Source organism: Pipra filicauda, unplaced genomic scaffold (assembly GCF_003945595.2).
Source record: "Pipra filicauda isolate LSUMZ 115617 unplaced genomic scaffold, ASM394559v2 scaffold55_size4083901_pilon, whole genome shotgun sequence".
NCBI lineage: Eukaryota > Metazoa > Chordata > Aves > Passeriformes > Pipridae > Pipra > Pipra filicauda.
This window is the reverse complement of record NW_024104709.1, coordinates 2,360,130-2,386,399: the sequence shown is the minus strand read 5'-3', so window position 1 is coordinate 2,386,399 and position 26,270 is coordinate 2,360,130. Positions and strand designations below refer to the sequence as shown.

At 37.1% G+C, this 26,270-nt stretch overlaps 1 protein-coding gene across 4 annotated transcripts in view; it reads left to right on the top strand.

Moving 5' to 3' along the window:
- The window catches only part of ZDHHC14 (zinc finger DHHC-type palmitoyltransferase 14), a 103,386-nt gene extending 93,354 nt beyond the window's left edge, over window positions 1-10,032 (top strand). For all 4 annotated transcript variants that reach the window (XM_039387423.1, XM_039387422.1, XM_039387421.1 and 1 more), the window contains one exon: window positions 6,170-10,032. In XM_039387423.1, coding sequence (XP_039243357.1) covers window positions 6,170-6,571 — 402 coding nt within the window. In that variant the 3' untranslated portion in view covers window positions 6,572-10,032. The remainder of the gene's footprint in view (window positions 1-6,169) is intronic.
- The last annotated feature ends 16,238 nt before the right edge of the window (window positions 10,033-26,270 follow it).

Sequence of the window (26,270 nt, the reverse complement as noted above, 5' to 3'; positions counted from 1 at the left end):
AATGAATCTCTTAGAAAAAGCTTGAAAAATGTAATATGTCAAGTTTGATTTGGAGGAATATCTTTTATGACTGTAATGCTATTTTTCTCATTATACCTCGTCTGTATCCAAGACCAGTTGGTTTCTAGTGGCCTCTGGCTACAAGGATTAAAATTTCTTCAGTTTTGTTGCAAACTGTTAAAGACATGCTTAGTTTACCAGTCTCTCTAACACTGTTTTCTCTTTCCTATTGAAGGGGATGTGTCTGGTACTGCCGCTTGTATTGTTACAATTTTAGATAAGGACAGACAAAGTAAAATTCCTTGACTCGAAAGGGCATGTGTAGATCATAGTCTTAGACCATAAATACTTTTTAAATCGCAGAGGTTTAGCCATTTATACATCTTCAGAGATATTTACGCTATTTTAGCAAGCTTAATGCTTCTGCATACAAGAAATAATTTACTAGAAATCTGAAGTGTGTTTCAGTACACCTTTATGGTGTGTCTCCAGTTTTATTCCAGAATGCATTGCATCTTCTTATCTCAACATTGAATCCTAATGTCTAGATGTTATGCTGCTTAATCCACATAGCATGCTAAAATGTCTATCCTGCCCACTGATATTAAATAAAGATTTTAATGAGCATATTCTCTCACAATTGTCTTCTCTTTTTCCTTCCCTCTTTCATTTCCTTCTCTTCCCTCAAATCTTTTATTCAGTGACTTGTGTCTTTCTAAATAGAATTATTGTACCTCACCCCACTAGCCTCTTATCCCTCTTTAAATCTCTCTGGGTTGCTTAGTCTTATATTCTCTTTTCATGTATTTTAATGAATCTTTTAGCATAGCATCATTTTTGCATTTAAGCTCAACGTAAATATCAGGTTAAGTGTAAAGTTGCCAGACGCTTGTTTTCAGTGCAATGTATTATCTCTTATTCAGTATACCATTTGGGGGGCACTATTTTTGTATTTAACAGCTTTTGTGGTAATTTTGCCTCTGAGACTTTGAATATTTCATATAGGATCTACTCTACTCATGATAGTGACCCAGTTTGTCACAATCTCAAAAAGTCAGGATTATTGCTATAATCAGTGCTTGATAAACCCATACTGTGATTTTATTTTTTTATAGATCTTTATAGAAGAGATTTTTCTCATGTTCTGTCCTTAGTATCTCCCTTATTTTACTAAAAGCTGAAGTTGTATTTACTTTTATGAAGACTGGATTATATATATATACATATATATATATAATATATATATATATACATATATATATATAATATATATATATATACATATATATATATATATAATATATATATATATAGATATATATATATATATATATACACAATTATTATTTTGCCAGTATGTTCCAAGTGTTTTTAATTTCTTTTCCAATATAATTTGAAATTAGTCTGGTAAATTGATTAGCCAGCTTCTTAATATCCTTATCCACATGACAAGCATGGTCACTTGAAGCTCATAATCCATACATCTAGTTATTTCCAAAGTATTTCCCTATTGCATTTTAGTGCTGATTATTTTTGCAACCTTGTCATTAGTTGGATTGCCCAAGTATATCTCTTATCCCTAAGAAATTCTTTTTTTGTGTGAAGCACAGCATCTCATCCATTATGAAATAAGAATTTTCTCTGTAATTTATTCTTTGTCTTTCATTTTGAAGTTTATTTTGTGTTCTGAAAAAAGTTCTAATTTCACCATAAACCCACCAGCTACCATTACTTAGGTCTGCACTGTTGTAGTACTTAGCTTTCCCTTAAAAGCCTGAGCTGATCCTTGGGGTTTGATACAGGGTATTTTATTCTTTAGTATTTCATTGAGAGGAAACACAGACTATCTCACTCCCTGCATTTTTTTTTTTTGTGAGGAATTAGTTTGGTTTATATTTACTATGATGTCTCTAGGAGTTCTCTAATGCCTTACAAACTGATAGACTTCGCTGCTATCTGACTTCGTGTCAGGACAGGTTTATTTCCTTGTTTTTAAGAAATTCGCTTGTACTCCTGCATTCCTAGGCATCTCTTCTTCAGTGCTTAGGTAGTTCCTTGTGTGCCAAATTCCCTTATTTCTAGTGCTCTGTTTCCTTTCTTGGATGCAAATTCTTTAGAGTGTTTTCTTACTTATATGCACCACTAAAAATCGTAGGAGCCATAGTGCATGTGCAACATTCGTTACCAGTGAGATGTGCAGGAAAGTCCTCTCCCAGGTGTTCACATAAGTATTTCTATTACTCATCTGGAAACAGATCCAGCTGCGACAGGCAACAGTAACTCTGGCAGTCCTGGTGTACTTTTTCCTTTGATTTTCATATTTTCATTGTTAGCAGTAAGTATTTCTATTATGACAGTAATAGGATCGGCAAGGACAGGAATCCCATTTTGCTGGGAGTGTTTCCTTGTATATTTACCGGTGTCCTTCCCAAATGCCTGAAACAGAAGTCAACATCACTACAGTCAAGGTTTTTCATTAAAGCATTTTACTTCACGGTTAAAATGGGTTAAGGGCACATGCAAGTAAATCAACTTCAGCATTTTGCCTTGGGTTGGAATATGTTTTAGGAGCAATTCTTTTGATAGTGCATGTTCACTGCAATTTAATTCATATCCTGGAGCAGTGACAGAGCACATGAACTAGATTTATTTTACCTCATCATAGATCTGCTCCTTGTGCACTGTAGTACTTGACAGTGGAGCCATTCACTTGGTGTGATTTGTGGCTCAGTTCTTGCACAGTATCCACAGTACATTGATTTTGATTGTGAAATCCTGCACCTGTTGGGAACAGTTATACAGCTCCATCCCTCCACTTTTTACCTATCTACTATATCCACCTAGTATGATATTTCAGCATCCTTTCTGTTACTTCATAGCACTGTCAGCCTCCTCTGAACTTCTTGTTGTTTGTACTTTATTCAGAGATGCTGAGATAATTCAACCTTCTTTTCTCCATCTTCTGAGAATTGTAACAATTCTTGAATGTTACTAGTGTTTAGAAAATTTTTAACAAAGTTTATTTAAAATTTAAACTAAATGATCTCTGATTATTTAGAAATAAACACATTTAGAAATGTAAAAAATCTATTGCCATGTACAACAACTATGTTACCAAGTATTTTCTGTGTAGCTTAGAAAAAAACAGATTTTCTTCAGAAAAAAAATTTGTTTCCTTAGTTGTTTGTATTTATTATTTGTGAAATAAACACAGAATTCTAGGTTTTGTCTAATTTGCTTTAATTTATGCCTTTTTATGTGAAAATAAATATAGAGATGGCTAAAAATTTCTATGCATGCATGTAGTTGAACTTCTGTACTGGTAGAACTTATTGGACTTATCTTACCTTCAGAATCTGCTGTTCCTCTTGAAACAGTGGAAAATAAAGCCGGGTCTGAAGTAAGTAGGTACTGGTGGAATAGTTTTGACAGACTTTTAGTTATTTAGATTTCAGTTCTTGAGTTTCTTTTTGTTGTAGTCATAGGCTTTTTTATTTCATTTGAAATCCTGGTGTTGAATAATTCATGTGATTAGTAGCAGTTAAGGCTTCTGGCCCTAAATTTCATTCAGTCAAGAGTGAAATATGGAATCGAGGAAAACCTACCATGCCAGCCCTATAAACAAATCTGATTTCCTTGTTTAGGTTTGTGTTGGCTGTTTAAACTCAAGAATAGTCTTGCCTGTATATTGTGTGTTTTTATCAGATTTTTTTTGAGGGCTTCATTGAGCACATATACTTTTTCTAGTTTAAACGCTACCCTAGTTCTCTTTCGAAAGTTGTTTACAGCCTGTATTTTCCCAAAGATTTCATGCTGCTCACCATTAAACAAAAAAAGAAAAGGAAAACCTGAAATGTATCTAAATGAAAAGAGAGGCTTTAGGGAAATGACAAGTACATGAAAAATGAAGAAGAAAAATACAACACCTGAAGAAGTTTATAACACTACTTAATGGAGCTTTATGAGGCTACTTTTTCTTTTCCAGTATTGATTCAATTGAAATGCAGTAGAGTTCTGTAAGAAAAATAATTCAGACTATACAATGAATTCAAGTAAATTACCTTCAACTAATTTAAAAGGGTGTACTTGTATTACTTGTATTGCCTGGAACACATTAATGATTGCCTTTTGAAGATCAGAGCTGAAAGTTCACTAAAGCAATGTCAGTTGCTAATGTTATTTGTTTTCAGTGTACCCCAGTGGTTATAGGCATTCCTTTGTTATTTAACTTGCGTTTTGGCTGCTGCTTTTCAGAGAAGATAGATTTTGTTGGTCTTTTTGAAGTTTGAAAACTCAGTTAGCATATTTTTGAGGTCTGCACAGTAAGGTTAGTTGAAGGGGCTATAGTTTAATTGAAGTAAGTGGGTGTGAATAACAGAATATTGATCAAGAATGAGTTATTCACACTGAATTACTAATTGAAAACATGACTTTAAAAGATGCTGACAGTTTTTTTCTTAGTAACTTAAGCAAGGTTTCAGCTTTAAGCCTGTGAGTAATCCCCCTGAAATTATAGGGGACCACTTCAGTTGTTTGGCTGGGGCTGTTCATCATTTTGTGGGGGGGAAATTGCTTACAATTTATATGAACTCAATTCATGTAATAGGAAGTCTTTCTGAAAGCAGAAGTGTTAGAAATATGTAATTGAGTAAGGATTGGACTTCTGCCTATCAAAAAATAGTTGCTCTGGAAGTCCTAAACTACTTAGTCATCTTTTAAATACTACCTATCTACTATGACAAGTACTCTGCCTGCACACTTTCTGAGTGTAACGTGTGCATCCATCATTAAGCTATTCAGTGGTGAAACTGGAGAACCTGAAAATACCAAAGGAACCATTCTTGGTTGTGGTTTTCATTATACAGTAAAGGAAACAAAAGTCTTTCCTTAAGTTTCCTTAGGGTGTATCACAGTGGCCTATTAAACTCAAAGGGGCATTTTAGGGAATTGCTATGATGTTACTAGCAAATATTGGAAAAGATGATGGATTTGTAACACCTAGTGATTTGATATAGATCAAAGAACTTAGTCATAAAGCAGAACATACTGCTTTAACAGAATTCTTGAAATAGCAAGAGTGAATAGGCATGTCTTACCTCTGGATGTATCTTTTATTTTGCTTGCTTGCTTCCAAATGTTCTTCATTGCATTGGATTTATAGTTGTATTCATTGATTGTAGTGTTTTTCTTACACAGCAGAACAGTACTATGGCAAATGAATCTAACAAGATTTTGAAAATCTGCAGATGTTATAACTGATCTGGCTAGGAATTAAATATATTGTTTTCCTTGGAAGCTCTCAAAAATCATGCCAATTTGTGTTAAAGAAAATTTGGCAGTAGGTGTACTACCCACTTAGCTAGCTGGACATTATTGAGTCACCTACCTGTCTTGTCATCTCAAGGAATAAGTGATAATTTTGTATAAACAGGAATAGGTGTAGAGCCAAAAGCATTTCTCGTAATAGTCACTTCAGCCTAACTGAATTTATATTATGCTGAATTTTGCTTGGTTTTGAGACAGTACTTACCAGAAAAGGTTTTGTTTTATACATTGATTGTTCACATTGTCAAGATTAGTCAAGAAACTGCCTAAAAAATCATTCAGGTTGATCTCAAATTGATACGTCTGCAGTGCTGCCTGATTTCCACACATCCACTAGAATACAGAGTATAGTGTAGTATATTCTGTAGAATGTATATATCATGTATTAAAAAATAATGTAAGAAAAAATTTTTACTCATAAGGGCTGTATTGCCAACTGTATTTTTATAAAAATCACCTGCGTCAGAGGAATTCTTGTTCTGGAAACCTTCTGTAGTAGCTTAATTCCTGCATGTGAAGACCAGTTAAAAGAAGACAATTGCCTAGTGTTTTTGAACTTAAAGATGTTTAGATCTATTTTAAAGACTACCGAAGCCCTTAAGTGAACACTGTAAATGTTTTTCATAATTTACTTTGATAATAATTCAAAGCATTGGCCTTTCTTTTTTTCTCTGGGCAGCATGCAATGGGATTTTTGGGTGGCTAACTGTGGAATGATACTAATGGCTTTCTTTTTTTTCTCTTCACATCCCATTCTTTTCCATACCTTTTTGTCCATATTCTCCTTTTTTTTTTCTCTCTTTTGTTTGCGTTGTATGATTTTGACACCCTTTCCATTCTACAGTGTGACCAAGATCAGTGCATTCAGAGCACCAAATTCGTTTTGCAGGCTGCTGCCACCCCTCTACTACAGAGTGAGCCAAGCATAACTAGTGAAGAGCTACCTTTACCAGGAAAGACTTCTATCAGTGGGCCTTGTGCAGCTCTAACTCTAGGGCAACCGACACCACCATCTTCTATGCCAAATCTCACATCAGATTCAGGTTTGACAGACATCATACCATTAAAAGAGGAACACGAAGGTCATCAATTTCTCACTCCTGAAGAAGCTCCATCACCTCCTGGGATGCTGCCAAGTGGAAGTCCTATCACACATAGCCATACAATGCACGTCCTGAGTCTAGCCAGCCAGGATTCATTGCATGAAGACTCAGTACGTGGTCTCGTGAAGCTTAGCTCAGTTTGAACAGCTTTTTTGAACATCGCACCATTTCCTGGTGTCTATACAACTCTCTAATTAACAGGAATGACACTTCAGTACCGCTGTAAGACTTCATAACATACCTATAATGGAAACTATATCGCATAGTGGAGTCTACTAAAAAAACAAGTTATTTTTCAATGGAGCTATGGCATTTTTTTGAACAGATTGCTAATGGTTGTGCTTTGATGGTGACTGCATTTTATTTTTAAATAAAACCAGAAGAGGTCAATAATCTTGTTTCCTGAAGCTTTGGTACCCCAAGTTGGAAGTCTGCCTGTAACAAACACCATGTACAGTACAAAAGAGAGAGATTATTGGATGTAAGTGTCATGCTCTGTGTTCTATGCTCTTGTAATACACACTTGTTAAGGCTTACCACACCTGTGGCCAGAATGATCTGCACTTACATGTTATGCTACCAATATTTGAGAATAGAAAATTACCATTCCATTTGTTAATACAAAAAAAAAGACTGCAGATGTGGATTTGCATGCCACGCTACAGTATGTGTTACAGTGGTGTTGGTATTAAGAGAAAGTGCTGCTTTTTTATTTGTGACTTTCAAAGTGCTGTTTCATTTAAAGACAGTACAATAAACAAATTAATGGACTATATTTTTTCAATTTATTAAATTTTATTTTAAATTAATCAGTGGTGCCTAGAAGGTGACGAATTACTGATTTGATCATGTTGCATATCATTTAACCTTCTGTTAAGTGTTTAGAGTGAGGTATTGTGTTGTGCCATACCACAAAATTCTTCCACTCCCTAATGTGATACAGTTACCTGTGGACCTCCAATAAAATTACATCCTCTATTTCGTGGACATGTGTACAGTTATCCTTACACAGTTTTGGTGGGGAAAGAGGGGGAAATTGTGACTGGGTAACACAGTTTGTAAAGATTTGACTGGAATATATGTACATAATGAAACTAGTGCTATGGAGGAATAGTTGGTTGTGATTAGGGTGGCTTCACCATTTTTTATGGCTTTGTTTGAGATGTGTATTTGCTCCCATAAGAGGTCCTTACTTGGAAACAGTAGAATTACCTTCTGCTTGCACTGTAATTTTATGTTCCTTATCATAGGGCTAAAGGGTGAGGGACTTAAAATTGAAGACAGAGAGCTTAGTGAAGTAATCTTAAATGATTAACATAGTCATTAGCTGTCCTCAGCCATCATCCTTCATTTGTATTTGTCCTTTGATATTTTAAATGGAAATCTTGATTTCATAGAATTCTTCTGTCCTTTTTCTTTGTTTAAGTAAAGCACAACTAAGAGGTTAAAGAGATTTTTATAAGTATTTTTCATGACAGCTGAAGAGAACCTTAGTTAAGCAGAGAAACTGTAATAGCTTTAATACTGTATTTACCTGCTTTTCAGATTGTGGAACCTGGATTCTTCTTTTTTAAGGACAGTCTAAGTACAGAATACGCTTTATCTGATGCTTCTATTACATGAAAGCCATAGTTAAGAAAAGTACCACCAGTTAAGGAATGTAACAGTTCTGTATTGTTGACTGTGGCCATTCAGCAACACTAAGTTAAAATCTTTTTTCTTTTTTACTTTCATTGTTGAAATTGAGAACAATCAGCCTGCAGAAAATCAGTTACCCGTGCTATTGAAGGTTCAGACGATACTGACAAATCCCCTACTCCTCTAAGATTTCGTAAGCAATCTGTTTCTATAATTGATGATGCTAGCTTTGACCTAATTCAGTGTGTAGAATATAGCAATGGTTTCTGTCTGTAAGTGCCATAATGGGTCTAACAAAGAACCTCTAGCAGTCAAACCTGTCCCAGTCATTTGAGCCACCAAAGAAGCTCTAGCAGACAAGTCTGTCCCAGATACTGTAACTACCCTCCCAGCATTTTGCAGAAGCTGAGACAGTCTCAAATTCTTTCCACCAGCCAAACTGTGGTGACTGACATGTCCCAGTTGGCTGATCTCCCAGTAAGCCACAAGTATCAGCACTTACTTCTGTATCTGCTCTTGAAGAAGAGTCAGTGATACTGATGATCTTGATTTCATCTTTCTCTAATACGGCTTCACATGTATGAAGCTGTGAACATCTGCATTAAAACAGGTAATGGATTGAGGGCTGGAGATACTGGTCTCATAGACCTGGGTAAAGAATCCCAGCTTTTGAGGTTGTAGACCAGTATTTGATGAATAATTATCTCATAATTATTCTGTGTCCGTGGGTAGTTAACTGTGGGTGCATTATTCACTACAGAGAAGGGCAAGTCAAATATTTTTAATGTGGTATCAAAACTTTCCAGTTGTACAAGTAATGATGAGGATGACTATTTTAAGGAAATTGTTCTTTTTAAGTCTCCCTGAAATAGACGGGGGATTTTATGTTTCCAAGAATACCAGCTTCGTGACAACATTTATATGTCATTGCCACTAGGGAGTAGTGCAGAAGGCTCTGTGCACAATAAAATTTGTGTCAGTTTTAACATGAAAGGGAAGGGAGTGGGACAGGATTAGAGTCTGTATGCTGTTTGCCACGTGCTCATGCTTTCTGCTATCATTTTCTGAACTTTGTTTTGTTTATAAGTGAGGTGTAAGAATTACCAAACAAATTGGAAACAGATGCCTTAGTTTAAACATGTGCTAGTTACATACTTGTTCAGGTGACTTTCTTTTAGTTTTTAAGATAATGGTCTTATTTTCTAAACATGCTGCCTATGTTTCTAAGTTTGGTGTTTGAAAAGGCATTTAATACCTTGAATTCGTTTATATATCGCCCTTATTTTAGGTCTCTTTTTCCTCCCCATCTGTCTGTTATAAATGGTGACATCTCTAACCTTCCTGACACGCCTGCCTTGCGAGGACATCTGCTGGAAGGTTTCGGAACTAAGTACTAACCCAGGCGGAGTGGTAGTTGCAGTCTTTGATTGACAGCAGGCAGTGATTTATCAGCAGGTTGATCAAAGCGGTGCCTCTGACAGGGGTTTTAGTCCCTTCCCCTCACCTCCATCACATCTGTCTTCAGTCGTGAGCACTCCCTTCGTCGGAATTTGTGTATACATCTGGAATGAGTCAGCGAAGTAACTATTCATCACCTTCTCTACAGATTTGATTACTGATATTTTACTTTGAACTATGATTACAGAGCATGCACACTAAGGATCCAAAATTATAATCCTAGTTAATACTGCACAGGGGGTTTTCTATGGTTTTTTTTTTCTTTGATAATTAGTATATTGTTATTAAAATTAAATGTTTGATTTATAAATATAAATTCAAAGTTGATATTTTCAGAAAAGTAAATATTTTTTTCTTAAAAACCTAAAATCTTTGAATGTGTAAAACTAGCTAGTTTATCTGATTTAAAATATTTATTGTGCTTTAGTTTTTTTAAATCATATTTTTCCCTTCTAGTTGTCTATATAATATTCTTTGTGGAATGAAATACAGTGCTTCATAAAATGTTTTTAAAGGCTCTTTATTCTTGTGATTTCTCAAAGACACTTCTGCCTGGAAAGGGAGTTTTAAGTTACTATCAGTTAAACAGTAATGTAATAAAAGTCCAAGTATTACTGTATTTCTGTATTATAGTACATCCTTTGGCAACTTTTCATCTGTTCCTGTTAACTGATGATACAGGTAGATGTATTTCTGCATTAAGTGGTTAGTGCATTCATTAAAAATAATCTTACAGATGGAAGATTAGCTGTTTTGCAGTTGATCCTAGTAAGTGCTCGTAGAGGAAACCCAAAGACCTATGGTTTAGCAGCATGTCTTACAAGGGTGACAACCAACTTGTAATAATGCAGATTTTTATTTTTTTAAGTCTATAACGGTAAGTATAATAGTTCACAGTAAGTAAATGGTTGCCTGATGTTCAAAATACTAAACAAAGGAGCTTCACTGCAGAACCTATAAAACTGAGCTTCTATTCATTTCTTAGTTCCAAAATTCAATACATCTTGAAGAACAACTCAGCAATGTTACAGAGGGATCTAATCCTTACATTAGTCATTTTCTGGTTTAAATTATTTGTGGGAACTGTCATCACATATCTGTTGATCTCTTTTTTTTTTTTTTCCCCTTCACCTCCTTATCAGCAGTGGTACTCTGAAGCTGAACATGGTGTGTTTGCTTGTGGGCCATTTTGATCTTTGTTTTAAAAGCCAGTTGCTGCCTGAATGCTTTTGTTTTAAGGGCTGACATAAAACGAGGTACTACAGTTCAACACTTTCAAATACTCTTAGGCCCAAAATATGAATTAAATGTGTTGCAGACAGTTGCATATCAGTTTAGTTCACTTAAACTAGAACTGGCGTAGTTTTCAGGATTCATCTGGATCAGGGCTTCCTGCTTTTGTTTACCTGCCTGCAAAGATGTTGCAATTTGACATCTGTCTGAGTGCACTGCCAAGATTCCCAAAAGAGTCATTAAATTAAGTGAGATATTTAAACCTGTGGATATCTAGATTAATTATGAATTGTTGCAGCAATTCAGTTCCATCACCAGTAGGCAACTGTCTGTTAACATTCAACTATAGAATTTGAAAGTTCACCACAAACAAGGCAAGTTGGGGAGGAGAACAACTTTTGGATGTTCTGAAGAGATTAAAAAGGAGTTTATTTCTAAGGTGTGTCAGAGAGGACAAGAATAAGAAGATGAAAAGGAAAAGACTGAGTGAAAATGGAACAGAGAAGATTAGCAGGTGACATGGAGGAAAAGAGGAATTACCTGTAAGCTGTGGAGGGAGAGGGAGGGGGTATAAACAAAAAAACTTCTGTGAGTAGTGTGCAAGTAGGAATTAAGACTACGGGCTAGATAAACTTTGTGGTTTGCAAACCAAAAATCTATCCCACAGAGATATATTTACTTTTATATATCCTTAAGTCAGTTCCAGTAGCAAAAAAACATTAGTGACAGAGTTACTTTAATGTATTTTATGCTCCTCCCAACTTTAGCTACATTGCCACTTCTGAAAACTTGGAAAAACAAAACTAAATTTAATCCAACTATAATTTAAATCTTGTCAAACCCAAAGCTGATAACAGCTACTGGGACTTACTGTATGTATTTAGGTATAGTTATAGAAAGGGCAGGAAGGGACCACCTTTAAACAACTTGGCTGAATATGATCTGTGATGCGAGAAGAACTCTTAGAACCTTTCTTCAGCTCCTCTTGAAAGCACCATATACAGCTGAGAAAAGAATGTGAGTTTAGCAGGCTTGAAAGTGTCTCACTTTGATGTTGCACTCTATAGTCTGTTCATGGCAAATTGCAGGGATCTGACTATGCTGGGCACTCTCACCTGGGAGGTGGAAGATGAGCTGGACTATTTGGTTGTTGCACTTGTTAGGGAATGAACTTCTAATAAGGGTGGGAAGTTCAACCAGAAGATGGTGGTACTCTAGTTAAAGCAGTGTTCGTGCGAAGGCAATGGGTGAGTGATTCCTGTCACATTTGCTAAGCATGAAGGTTTTGGTAGCAAAAGTGCTTAAGTCCTGTGACCTGATTCCTGAGTCTTCTACATTGTCAGGAGAGAGAGTGTTAGTACACAGTGGGTTCACACAGCAAAGTTCATTTATTAAAAAAAAATAGCTACTTAAAGGTGAAAATATTAATCTAATTCAGCATATGTATTTATAGTTATTGCATGTTGTGCTGGTTTTGGCTGGGATAGAATTCATTTTCTTCATAGTAGCTAATATGGGCCTATGTTTGGGATTTTGCTGGAAAGAGTTAATAATTCAGGGATGTCATGGTTTCACCCCAACCAACAACTAAGCAACACACAGCTGCTCGCACACCCTTCTCCAGGGGGATGGGGAAGAGAATAAGAAGAGTGAAGTGAGAAAATTGATGGGTTGAGATAAAGACAGCTTAATAGGGAAAGTAAAAACTGCACACACAAGCAAGGTGAAACAAGAATTCATTCACCATTTCCCATAGGCAGGCAGGCGTTCAGCCATCTCAGGAGAGCAGGGCTCCATCACACATAATGGTGACATGGAAAGACAAACATCATCACTATGAACATTTCACTCTTCCTTCTTCATCCCCCAGCTTTGTATGCTGAGGACGATGCCATATGGTCTAGGACATCCCTTTGGTCTTTAGGGATCAGCTGTCCTCCCAACTTCATGTACACCCACAGCCTGCTCCCTGGTGGAGTGATGTGACAGGCTCAAAAGGCCTTGACACTGTGTAAGCACTGCTCAGCAATAACATCACTGTAGTATCAGTACTGTTTCCAGCACAATTCTGAAACATAGGATCATACCAGCTACTATGAAGAAAATTAACTTTATCCCAGTCAAAGCCAGCACAACATGGTTTTGCAGGTGAGCCACAACTATGTTGCAATAAACAGAAAATTGGTTATAGGATTTCTAATTCGTCTGCCCTGCTACCTGCCTTGTGGTAGTGGAGCAGTTGGTTGTGGTTATTGGCTGAAATAGGAAGGACACAGCTAGCCAAACTTTCTTTTTTTAGTGAAGTGTTAAGTTTCTTTCTATGTAGGTCACAGAAAATTAAAAGCATGCTCTGTAGTGCTGACCAGTTAATTTTCTAGCAGGCAGAAGATACCTAATATTTTTTTGTACTTTCTAAATTGAAAGGAAAAACAAAGTTCAAAAAAGTTTCCACAGGTTCTGAAGACTTCAATCGAAAAACCTTTTGGAACACAAATGGTGTTTCATTTTTAAATAAATAGTACCTTTATGTATTTAGTATTTAATTCATTACCTATATGAAATTGAAATATTGAGATACTAAAAAAATCATCTCAAAAAATCTCAAAAAATCATCAGGCATTGAAACGGCCTACCCAGAGAGGTGGTGGATTCACCATCCCTGGAGGTTTTTAAAAAGACATTGGACATGGCCCTTAGTGCCATGATATAGTAATTGGAGTTGGATCAGGGGTTGGACTTGATGATCTTGGAGGTCTTTTCCAACCCAACCTATTCTATGATTCTATGAAAGTTCTACTGTTTTCATATTCACAGTGTCTGTCATAGAACCATAGAATAGTTTGGAAGGGATATTAAAGATGATCTAGTTTCAGCCCCACCTGCCACAGGCAGGTGCACACTATCTCTTATTATAGTTACATTTGAAGAAGAAAACAAATGCTTTATGCAATAATTACATGAGTAGCAACAGTTTCTAATATTTTTCTGTTACTCTTGAATATTTTTTCTCTCTCATATCAGAGATTTAAAATTCTCTTTCATCTCTAAATCAGTGTTCTCTAACGCATTGTACCTGATCTTTTTTAATTAGTTAATAAATTTCTGATAGGATAAGTCAAGACTATTAAAAACAGCTCACACATATCAGGAGAAAACCCCAAAATACTATTTTTTGTTAATTTGATCACAAGACTTCACAATTGTAATAGTATAACTGCAGTTGATATGAGATGACTTGCTCAAGATTCCAGATTCTGATATCAAAGAGGCAGAGAAAATTCCTATCTTCCATTTTAGAGTGTCTTTTCCCTTTCATCCTCCTGTTTCCCCACTAAATCAGAAAATCCTGGGACAAAGAAACTTTGGATCGTCCCATCTGTCAGACAGATGTGTCTGACTCGGCCTTTACCCTCTTAGTCACAACCCCCCTCTCTGTGCCTACCCAGCACCCTGGTGCACAGCTTCCCTTACTGCTGTGGCTCCTGAGAAACCCTCAGTCTGCAACAAAACCAGCCGGGCTTTCTCTGCTCCTTCATGTGGGGATGCTCTTGAAACCACTCCTGTCATTGAGGTTTTCTGGGAGGCACACAGGAACAGGAGTTGTTTCTCAGTTGTTTGTTTTCATGAAAAGCAAAAGTTCCCTGTATTTCCAAGATACCTACCCTTGTAGGGAGACAGAGACACACATATACATGGCCGTATAATTGCATAGGAAACCAGACTAAAAAAAAACTACAAATTTGGATTGACAGGCTAAAATATGTTGTGAGAAAGGAATATATGGGTGAGGAGAAAGCAAAAAGACTTATATCCAGAACTTTCTGACTAAATGCTTGGGACTGAATTTCTTTTGGCCTTTGTTTCTGTATGTATTCACATTAGTATTTCAATGCACTTTTGAAGTTTGTTTTCTTGTTACCTCTGCTTAGCACTTCAGCTATAATGACAATAGCATCCTACAGAATTTTACTAACACGTATGTCAAGGATGATTAAGGAGCACAGCACTGATTAGAATACATACCTAAAAAGTCTTAAAGAGATGCATTTCTTCCACCGACAGTAAGGAAAGAACAGATTACATTGGAGAAAACAGAAACGTAGAGTAGTGTGTTGGATTTTATATAGTCTCACTTGAGCAGCATCACATTCACACAAACTGATACTTGTCTGTGGTCACACTAGTGTTAGTGGGAAAGCAATGTAAGTATAAAGAGGTAGCTTTAAAGTCTTTAATTTAGTGTCTTTCCACTGGGATTCACAGCAATGAACTGTTGGTAGCACCAGTACAGTGGCAGATGCATTGCCTATACATGAAAGAAAAATAAGAGTGGGGAATGCTGCATGCAGCCTGTGATATGATTCACAACAACTGTGTGCAAATTAAGGATGCTGACACACTTAAAAATGACAACTTGCTAATACTTTTATCTTATTCTAGATATTAGCTGTTGACCCAGCATGCTATTCACGTTATCAGTCCTTGAACATCTGCATTGTAAAGATTCGTTCATAGTGAGAATTCTATAGTAAAACATACTGTGAGTAATTGTTCTAAAAGCATAGAAACTTCTCTTGATGTTTCTGCAGCTGGCTTTTGCTTATTTCTCATAGGAAAAAAAAACTCTTTCCAAATCATTCCCCAGTAATAAGTAGGTAGTTTTATATAATTATGTTTGAGCAATAACATGCAGTGGGAAATGATTAGTTATTAAAATTAATTTTAAAATTTGTAAATAATTTAGAAATATAACCACATGTGTGTCTTTGTGTGAAATCACAATTTTGGATATTTATCTTGGAAGTACTGCTGAGTTTAGATAGACATGGAATTTATAAAGGAAAAATACAGCTCAGAGGACAAAATCTCTGACCCAGTGCAGGCAGCCTCACATAATTAAAGGATTTTTATTTATTTTGTTTTTACCATTTCAGGGGTACATAAATGGCAAATACTGTGTTGGTGTAACATTCTTGACATATGTAGAATTTTGTAATTAAATAAGCCATATTTTCCAAACAAGATATATTGAAAGACCAGGGTACTATTCCTGAGTGTAGAAAGTCTGTTTGATTTTATTTTTTTAAACACAGCTTTTCAATACTCTGTTTTATTATATTGGATAATGTATAACCCATATAAAAAATCAAATATCCAGGTTTGACGTCTTGCCAAGGTGCTCTGCTGATTTTACGGAGCCTGGTGCTGTCCCAAGGCCTTATCTGTCATGTAGATCTGAGGTGGTTTTTCTGTCCTCACAGATTTAGGCAGTGCTCTGCTTTAATTTTTTTCTAATGGACAATGCAATTGGTCACAGTTCTGCCCCAAACAAGGAGCAGGAACTGCTTTCAGGCTTCTTTTCTGCCACTTCAGTTTCATAAATACTTACCTCTGCAATTTCTTCTGCATTTCATTCTTCTAGGTTTCTGGATGTTCCTCTGTCCTGCATGGGTTTTCTCATTTGTTCGTAAGGAAGGTGTTCTACTAGGAAGTTTCATCTAATGGAACATTTAGCTGTGTTTCTCTTTGGATTTCTAGTTACAACTCTTTGGAGGGGATCAGCTATAAACAGAGTTTCAAATGTTCAGTTCTTAAATTGGAAGCTGGTGAGGTCTGTAGCCTTCCATTGTGCCTGAAGTGTCCTGTTTGAGACAGGACTTTATATCCTCGGGGTGGGGGTCCATAGTCGTGTAGGTATTTATTAGTTTCCCTAGTGAATATATGAATTTACAGGTATAACAAAGATGCAGTTATGATTGAGTGGATAAACTGAAACGTTTTGTGGTGATGCATGAACTGAAAAGAGTTTTCCTCATGGTTGCATGAATTTCAAAGAGTAGGGAATAACAAGATTGTACTGGTTCTGTCAATTAATTATGTTTCAAAAACAAATAAATAGGCATATTCAGTTCACATGGGAAAAGAGCTGCTCTACAGTTCTGGGCTTTTTAAGTAGTCCTTTTGTCTGGCAACACTCACCTTTGTTACTTACACTAAATTTTCCCTTGTCACCACTACTCACTTCTGTGTTTGCATTTGCTACCTAAATTGGGAACACACCAGTTTTGAGTCTGAGTTAGGTAATGGAAGAATATATTGCCTTATCCTCTTAATCTGAAAGCCCTGGAATACCAATATCCTGCCCAAAACTCATTTTCTGTGATTTGCTTGCCACAGCAGCATGACCATCTCCCACAGACTTGCAATGGAGATATATATATTTATGTGTATGTATAAATACATACACGTATACGCTCCCTGTATCGCTGCAGGGATTGTGCTCCAGCTGCCAAGCTCTGCATTGTTTATTGCTGAACTTAACAGGGATGTTGTGTAGTCCTCCAGCCTGCCTCAGGCTCCCTGAATGTCAGCCTTTCCCTTTGCACACTGGCTGAACCCCCATCTCCACCCCACCATACAACTGTTGGCATCATTCTCTGGTAGCTTCAAGGTTATTAGTAGGATCCACACCCGCATGCATACCCACAAGCTCAGGATGATTGCTTTGCTTAAGTCTGTTTTTAGAAAACCCTTCTAAAGAATCCACACAATTTTGCTTTATGCTTTGATTTTCTTTACGTGCAAGTCCACTATAGATAGCGTGGACTTTCATCCACATACACATAATGCTGACTAATATCTGATGTTGTTTTCCTGTTCAAAGAATATAAGCCATAACATAGAGCTTCTTTCAGTATACTTCTGCAGCTCCTCAGTGTTTCCGAGTTTTACCTAAAGTAATTCCTTGAGCTTATTTCTAAGTCTGCTGAAAGCTTCAAGATAGCAGATTACTTTGTGTAAGTGGCTTGCTGGACCACTCAACCTATAAATGATTTAGTACCTATCTTTCCAGAATGGCTGAAGCTAGGTTATATGTTCTATAATTCAGAAAATACTTCACACTTGAGTGAACAGGCACATACAAAAAGAATTATGATTCACCCGGTATTAAAGCAAATCTCTTGCATGTAATTTTTTTTTCCTTCATCATTGTTCAGTGTTCCTCATTCTATGTTAAATGAAGTTAGGTATGTAGGAGTATACATCCAGATCTAGAAAGGCAACAGGAACAGTAACAACCCTGTTTAATTGTGCTGTTACATCAGAACATTTAAAACTTACTGGTTATAAAAACAAATGTTGTTTGTTCTTTTTTCTTTCAGAATAAACTGCTTATTTCAGTGCAGTTGGGTTCAGTGAGGTGCTATTTCGTTCCTCCAGAAAATTTACTGGTTCTTTTCCTGGGAAAATAAGTATCGTAGAAGGCATTTGTGCTGTAAACAGCTGTGTTGTTTATCAGATCACCTTAAGATGCATCTCTTCCATTCATTTAAGTAAATGTTTGTTTACTGAAATATAGTTCATAGCTACCATTTTTCTAAAAAGGAAAGTTTCAGGCAATAATCTTGCCCACTTGCAATAATATGGGAAGTTCCTTGTGTAGCTTTTAGTTTAAACTGGTGAAAAAACACTCTGTAAAGTGTGACTTTACATAAGACACTTGTACGTAACTGTGGTCTCTCTATATCTTTATGTTGGGAAGAGCTTGCTCTTGAAATGTGAGTTTCACTGGGAATTAATATATTTATCAACCAAAGAAAAATAATTGCTTTTTTTTAAGATCTGATGTAGACAAAATTAGCAAAATAGTGTGAATAGGAAAGAATTTTGTAATAATTCCCATGAAGAAAAAGAAGGACCCCATTTTCAAGAGATAAAATTTTGCAGTCAAGATCTTCTGAAAGTCTTTTCCTACCTGCCTGTAATGCTGCAAAATGGGCTAAGCAACTGATAGTTTTTCCCACTGCATGTAACAGGAGTTGGAAGCTAGCACACAGGGATTTATACTAAACAGTGTGTTTAAATCCAGTGGTTTGATCAGCTAAGATTAAGATAGGATTAACAATTAGGAAAAAAGCCTTTTCATTTGACCTCTTTATTGCCATATCTGCCAAACTTTGAGTCACTGTTGCCTCAGGTTAATGTTTTACAAAAACAATTAACTAAATAGGTTTACATCGATGCCAACTTCAATTCTTAAAATGTAGAATCGGCACCACTCTGCAGTGACAAGAGTTAGATGCATGTGTGACCTAGTAAAGAGATTACATTTTGTTATCCTCTCTTGTTTACTACTTTAATGTTGCCCCTAGTAAATTCTGGGATTTTGAGTTTTTATTGTCTTTTATAATTTCCAAGAAAGTGAGAAGCTTTTTTTTGTCTTTCAGGAAATTAGCTGGGAGTTTTTTCTGCTTGAAGCCTCCCAGTCTCAAAATTAGTGCCATTTGTTCTCATTTAACCCATGTTCTAGGCTCTGGGAATGGAAAGTTTAGCTCTACAAGGAAGTGAAATATATTTTTAAGGGTGTTTTTTGTTCTCCACTCCCATTTTCACAGTGAGGAAACTAAATCAGAGGTGTGTGGCCCAGTCAAGTCGTTAAATAAATATTAGTAGTTCAGTAGATTATATCTCACAGAAAGCAAAAGCAAAAGTTCAGTGTTAAATCTCAGCTTAAATTCAAGAAATAGTTACTGAGAAGAAGCACTGCTAGAAGGGACCCTGAAAGCTTCTAACCCATCCTTGTGTCCCAACACATACAAATGCCTGTCTCTGTCACACCTGAACAGTTCTTGGTTATACTGTGTGTAATGAGGGAGACTTCAGAGACTCTCCAGGCAACCTTCTGTTGCTTCAGTAGCCTCACCATTAGACATGTTTTCTCAGAGTCTAAATTAAATCTCCCACAAGATAACTCATTCCCATTATCCCACGTTATGGCTGTTTGGGACATGTTGCGCAGGCAGTGATTTTCTCAGCACTGGCAACCATATTTGCCTTTGGTACTTACAGAAGATTCAGAATATCTTACTGTATTTGATTATATTTTGATTTTTTTTCCTTATCTACCATAGAAGTGAGGAAAAGCTGAACAAGTACTTAGATCCTACTATCTTACCTGAAAGTGTGGGAAAGACGATGGAGATTTTAAATAACTTAGTTTCAGTGAATGCATTGTGACAGTCTGTTTATGCCAGCTCATCCAAAATTCCTAATATAACTGATATGATTCTTTGGAAAGAAAACTTGTCTTCATCATGCAGTTCTGATATCAAGTTTTGGTACGAGACAGATCCCCAGTCTTTGCTATGACAACATAGGTACTATGGAAGTCTTCATTTTCCAGACATACGTGAGAGTCTGTTGCTGATGGTCATGTCTTACATTAGGCAGTACTGCACAGTGGCAGAAGAGGCATGACATTGGTACATCTCTGTTGGATACTCTCAGGTACAGTGCTATCAGAAAAGCTGCAAAGCTGGGTGGATTGTGCATGTGGTGCCAGTAGTTCCTGTGCTCTGGAAAAGGGATACTTCCATGAGGAATGTGTGTGATGGTCTGACCACCCTTTGAGCGTCTTGTTCTACGTAAACCATGAGTTTCATGTCTTCATCTTGTTCAATAATAGAGATCTGTTGGGAGATGGATGGGGAAGGAGAAGGAAAGGAAGGGAATAAAGAAGGAACACGTATTTCTACAGGGATGAACTAATACATATTTTAAGTCTAAGTAAGGAGGTTAATTGTACATAGTTCTGTGTTTTACGATGTGTTGTGCTGAAATAATTTGGGTATATGGAGCCCGTGCTTCACTTTTACATACAAGTTCTGCTTTCTCAGCATACAGAGTAAACAGATTTTACTCTCCAGCAGCTGCCTTCTGATTACTCTGTGGAAAGGACCTTAAAAGCAGCACATCCCCTGCTTTCACCCCAGAGAAAATGGCAAAAATAGCAGATACCTAACCAAATGCAACCTAATATGGAATTTCAAGCTGCCTACCAATTACAAAGCATTTGCAATGCTCCTCAGGCTCCCTTCGCAGTCCTGGTGAGCACCAGTGCTCACTAGTAATGCTCCAGTAAGTACTGAGTCTACTTGTTCTGGTGTGAAATATCCTGGGCCTCAGCTGTTCCAGCAGCAGTCATTCCTCCTGTGAGCATGCAAACTGATCAGTTCAGGAGTCCTTAGCTCCCTCCCCTCCCATACTAGAAATGCAGCCTGTTTCTATGAGAGATTTATTGCTGCATTTATTTATTTCTCAGAGAACTTGAATTTAGCAGTGTTACTCATGTTCTCTGATGAGAGGCTTTGTAGAGCCAGAAGGGTGCTACTAATCACTGGCAGGTAGCATGTGTCTTGCACTGTGGTTCATGCAGTGCTATAAGGGCATTCAAAGGATTTCAAAGGGAGCTCTAAGGAGCAAGTGAAAGGTGTGTAAGCAAGAAAGTTTGGGTACATGTACCTCCTGCCCTAAACAGGCAACTTTACTTTCAACTGTTCAGGCTTTTCCAAAGTAATTTCAATTATTGTTTACAAATGGCTTGATGGGGTAAAAACATAGAGTTGCAGAGGAAGAGAGAAGTATGAAAGACAAGTAGAGCCTAGAATGCAAGTTAGGCTCTGTTTCAGCTCAGCACTTGGCAGAAAAGAATTTCTGAAAAAACTGGCATCTCAGTGAATAGAGATGAAGGTAACAGTCCTCAGAAATCCAGCAAAACGTCATTGACCTGGAAATAACAGAGTTCTGAACTGGCCACTTGGCTGAAGCTATCGCTTACACAGGGAATTGGAAACAAAAAGAAGCAGGAAACACAAAAGAAAAATTATAATAGCCATTGCTATGGAAATTTGATACTTCCCAAACACTCAGACCTCATGATCTTATGTTTTTTGTTGAGCTGAAAGCCCTGTTCTGAATACAAGACAGTAGCACTAAGGGGGGGTTTGTAAGATTAGGAACCATTTAAGGCACATCTGCACAGTAATCGTAGGCTAATTAATCTTGGTGTTCAGTCAGTAGAGCCAGTCATCTGGAGTAAGTGTGACATGCAGGCCTACCCTTAGTGAGTGAGTTGTCAGTCATGAAGCTGGATTGCTGATTGCTGGGTGATCTCAAGCAAGTTGTTTATTGTCCTCCTGTTTACGGTACCAAATGTTCTACAAACTGGTTGGGTTCATTATGGGAACTAATGTTGTGTGACAATACAAAGATGCAATTCCCAGGCAGAAAAGCAATTTCTGTTTCCTCATACATAGAATGTGGTTTCTTCCTCCCTCACTTCCCTCCAGAGAGGAACTGCATTTAGTTTAAATTTGCTTACTACACTGAAAACATGTACCAGAGATTTTGAACTTCAGAATTCCAAGGTTCAGGTTTATCACGTTCTGCAGTTCCTAGGTGCTCTGGGTTGATGGAGTAATATGTGCTGTACTGTGATGTGGTGTAAGTGTACTTCATATGCATTATAGATTTGTCATGGATCAAGTATTTTTCTCACAGACATTTACTATATGTATTTACTCCATGCATGTGTACATGTGTACCTACACCTGAACACATTGTAATAACTATATTTGTGTATAGATAAATGTGTTCTGACATTGATAGTCATGGCAGGTTACAGGCAACAAAGAAGAAAATTGCTCCCCTATCTGAGTTATTATCAGACATTAAACTGCCTCTATTCAGGAATGCTTCATTCTTGCACCATCTTGGAGAGAAAATGTGACAATGTTTCACTTAAATTAATTTAATTAATTAATTTTAACTTAATTCATTAACTTATTCAGTTTATTAATATATAATTATTAAGAAATAAATAAATATTTTACTATTAACTAATATATAATGCAAAGTATCATTATATTTCTTAAGTGGAATGCATTTCCTATGATTCACTGCTGAAAGAAAGCTTGTGATAACTTTGACCATATGTTAGATGCTATATAGGGATCTAATGACAGCTAAAATAATGGTTTCCAAAATCTGTTTCTCAGACTACCTGCAATTTTTGAATTTCTTGATGGTAGTTCATAAAAAAAAATGGGCTGTTCTTGTTTGCTGTTGCTGCTGCACTAGTCTTTACAGAAGCCCTAATTTATAATTTGTTTTTTAATTTATTACCTCGGTAAGAAAAAAATGGCTGTCATTGCCATAAAGATGTTATCAGTTGCCAGCAGAAGGAAGAGCAGTCATTTTCACAGTCTAGGAACTGAACTGAGAACCTCTGGCTCTGCCAGACTATTCCAGGCAGTGTTTCTGCAGTGTCTGCCAACTCACATGATTTTGTACTGAGCTGAAATCTTTTCCTGCTCTTCCAGAATCTGTGGGGACAGATTGTAGCCCAGGTTCAGAAGATCTTGGTGCAGCTTTGTTGGCTTCATTATAAATCTGTCCTTCAGATTTCTGAGAGTTGCACAGGGATTCAGACGTGCTAAGATGCTGAATTGCTAAATCATGTCTCTTCTCCCCCAGCTGCCTCTCCAAGGCATCAGGGAAACACTTTTCTGAGGCATTTTGCTGCAACCTTCCAGATCTTGAAAGTTTTTATGGAGTTGTTATTGCTTATGCCACAGTGCAGAAGAGATGAATCCTACATAGTGGTCATAGGCTGGATGGAACAGCTCTGAGGGAGATTGTACAAAACCAGCTTTAGTCTCTGTGCTGCCTCAGCTAGTGACAGCTAAAGAGCTCTGCTGCTGCTCTCCAAATAGCAGGTTGGTGTCCTATAATTTGCTGCAACCCAGGCTTATCTGATAACATCTTCAGGAATCCAGTGCAGCAGAAAAGAGCTGTTAGAGTGCTAGGATCCACAGTTCCTCATCCAAGAGGAATGTAGTGCAGATGCTACACAGTCGTGGTGCCACTGGAGATTTACTCTCCAGTGTAGAGACCTTGCAATGACATCAGCCTTAGAGCCTTTTAGTGCTGCCAGGGTGGTTCAAAGCAATGACTGTGCAAGCCAGAAACTAGGCCAGTCCCTTTTTAAGCACATAGAGTTGGAAGAGAAGAGGAGGTATTCTGACTTCTTGTATTTGGGCTGTGGCTTGAATCAGTGTCTCTCGTTGTCATAGATTATATATGCTGATGTCTGGCAGACTTTTGTGCTGAGAGAGTTGAGAAGCAGTGATGAAATGGTATTGTCCGAATGCTAGGGCTGTCCTTAGTGGATGCAAAATAGGAAAGGGAAGACAAATGTCCTTCCGACTTCCTTCTCTTGCAATCTAGAGCTATCTCCAATGTGGACAACAAGTTTTCAAGTATGCCACATATACCAATAGCTATGACTCCTTCCATACCTTCGTGGTTATCCAGAGCTGAACGTGTGCCTGTGCTGTAGCTATCCTTGTTATTTATTACTCTTTTGGATGCCTTTTATTACCTCCTAAAATGTGTAATCCAGTATTTTCTGTAGTCTGGGTTTCTGCATGGTACATAGGCCTACATCTGTAACACAGTCTTATTTCTGCACATCTTGTCCTTTCAACCCGTATTTCAAGATGATTCAGATATCTTCATGTTGACTAAAATGACTACACCTTTGAAGGATAGACATGTTATTTTCAGCCTATCATTAAATCATATTGAAATTTGAATGACCAGTTTTCCAGATTGTAGTTTGGGGGGGGGGGGGTTTGGTTGGTTGGTTTTTAATGTTTTGGTTACTTTAATAAGCAAACATATTGCAAAGAGAGGAGGGATTGTGACTTCAGTCAGCCAATGGCAGTGATATAAGGGGAATGAGGACCAGCTGTATCTGCTTGGCTTGCAACTGCTCTCCCAATGCCCAAAGGAACAAGAAAAAATGCCAAGAGCTCAGTGAATTTTATTTCATTCTGAAACATTTGCTCTGTACAAATGATCTTGCTGAAATGAATATGGATAAGTTCTTTCCTACTGAAAAGGTCAGAAAACTGTAAAGAACTTTTCTAAATTAAGCTCATCTCAGCAAACTTCAGGAAAAAATTCGTTTTTATCTCTATTTTTCACTAGCACTAGTGTAAAAGTAAAAAGCTGTTATGTAGAAAAGTCTTGACAAATATCATAGTTTTGTTCTCTAAAAATCAACTACTAGATCAAATCTATTCAAAATAAATTGAATTTAAGCATTTATTTCTTTTTATTTAATTTCCTTAGAGAAGGAGGAATGACATCTGTGGTGTCCTAATAAATCATTTAGATTAATTTGATCAGGTCTGGTTTCATGTGAAAAGGTTTCTGCAACTAGTTAATTTATTTATTTCCTTGTTATTCAGGATACTTGTAATCATTTTGAGATGTCTCTGTACAATTAATAAAATAGAAAGTCAGAGCAAGTTTCAGAAGTAGAATGATGTGTTACTATAAGCTGCAAATTTAAACTTGACCTCTTCTTTAACCTTAATTACAAATACAACATAGAACCAGAGCAGTTATCAGGTCATTGATCTGTTTAGTGTGGTGATATTTGTTTGCAATGGCTAAAAGGAAGATGCACTATATCCTGGCATGAGCAGTGAGGAAATAATCTCTCAGAGGAAGGGCAGGCCCAAGATATGAAGCCTGATGACTTTTAGCCATTTCATAACATCCAGGATGATGGCGTTCACTTTTTGTTTAAAAAAAACAAATAAAAAAGGTGGATTTCTGTTTCCCTGGAGATTCCCAGTGCTTTTCATTCCTACTAAGATCTTGGCATTTGTGATACATGTAGTAGTGTGTTTCCCTAATTAGTCAATACATGTTTCCTCTCAAAAAATAATTTTTCAAACACTTTTTCTTACTTTTGATCTCCATATTAGCTTTCTATCTTTTTTGTTGGGTTTGGATTTGGTTTTGTTTTGTTTTCTCCATGGCCTTCTGAGGCAAAGCAAATAGGTGAATTGCTTGTCTATGGTACTAGGTCATCACTTAATTTAGGCTTACTGCAACTTCTTACACATAGAGACAGATGCAGGGCCAGTTCTTGAGAGCAGCACTCCCTGCAGATTGTATACAGGTTCCTCTTCAGGAGCAAAGTTCAGGACCCCCTGGGCTGTCTCCAGCCTTCTCCAGGACTTGCATCCAGTTAAATCAGTTAAGAAAAATGTGTTCAGCCTCAATCTATTCTCGAGGTTTGCCCCTAGGGAAACACCACGGGAGTTCCTTCTAGGCTACCTGGGCTTTGGACCTGAACTGGAGTACCTCTTTTTGTACAAGTGCAAGAAACTGCGGAGTTTTAACCATGAAAGTGTTCATTTAAATGTAGAAATGTACAAAACGTTCTTCAGCAGAGGCTGAGAGAGCATACATTAGTTTCTCCATAGAGCATCTTCCACCATAATGTGGACAGATGACTGTTTATGTGGCACTTTCACGGTGTCTGCATGGGAAGCTGCACTGTTAATTAGGGCCTACAAACACTGTACATGTCATTTTCACTTCTGCCCCCTGATATTTGTGCAGTGGTGGCAACAGCCAGTATCTGTCACCCAAGCCTTGTGCTCAGCCTATGAAGTGTTATTTGCTCTTAGAGTACATTTCTATAAACCCACAGGGGTTCCAGCTAATGCAGTTGTATTCCAGAGAGCTTTAATTGTGCCCACGCTTTTCCTTTCCTCTCCTCTTGTGCCTGCTTTTAGTCAAATACGACCTTGTGATTCAAAGGGCAGGAAAGGCTGACCACCAAGGTTGAGAGGCTCTGAGAGAAATCCC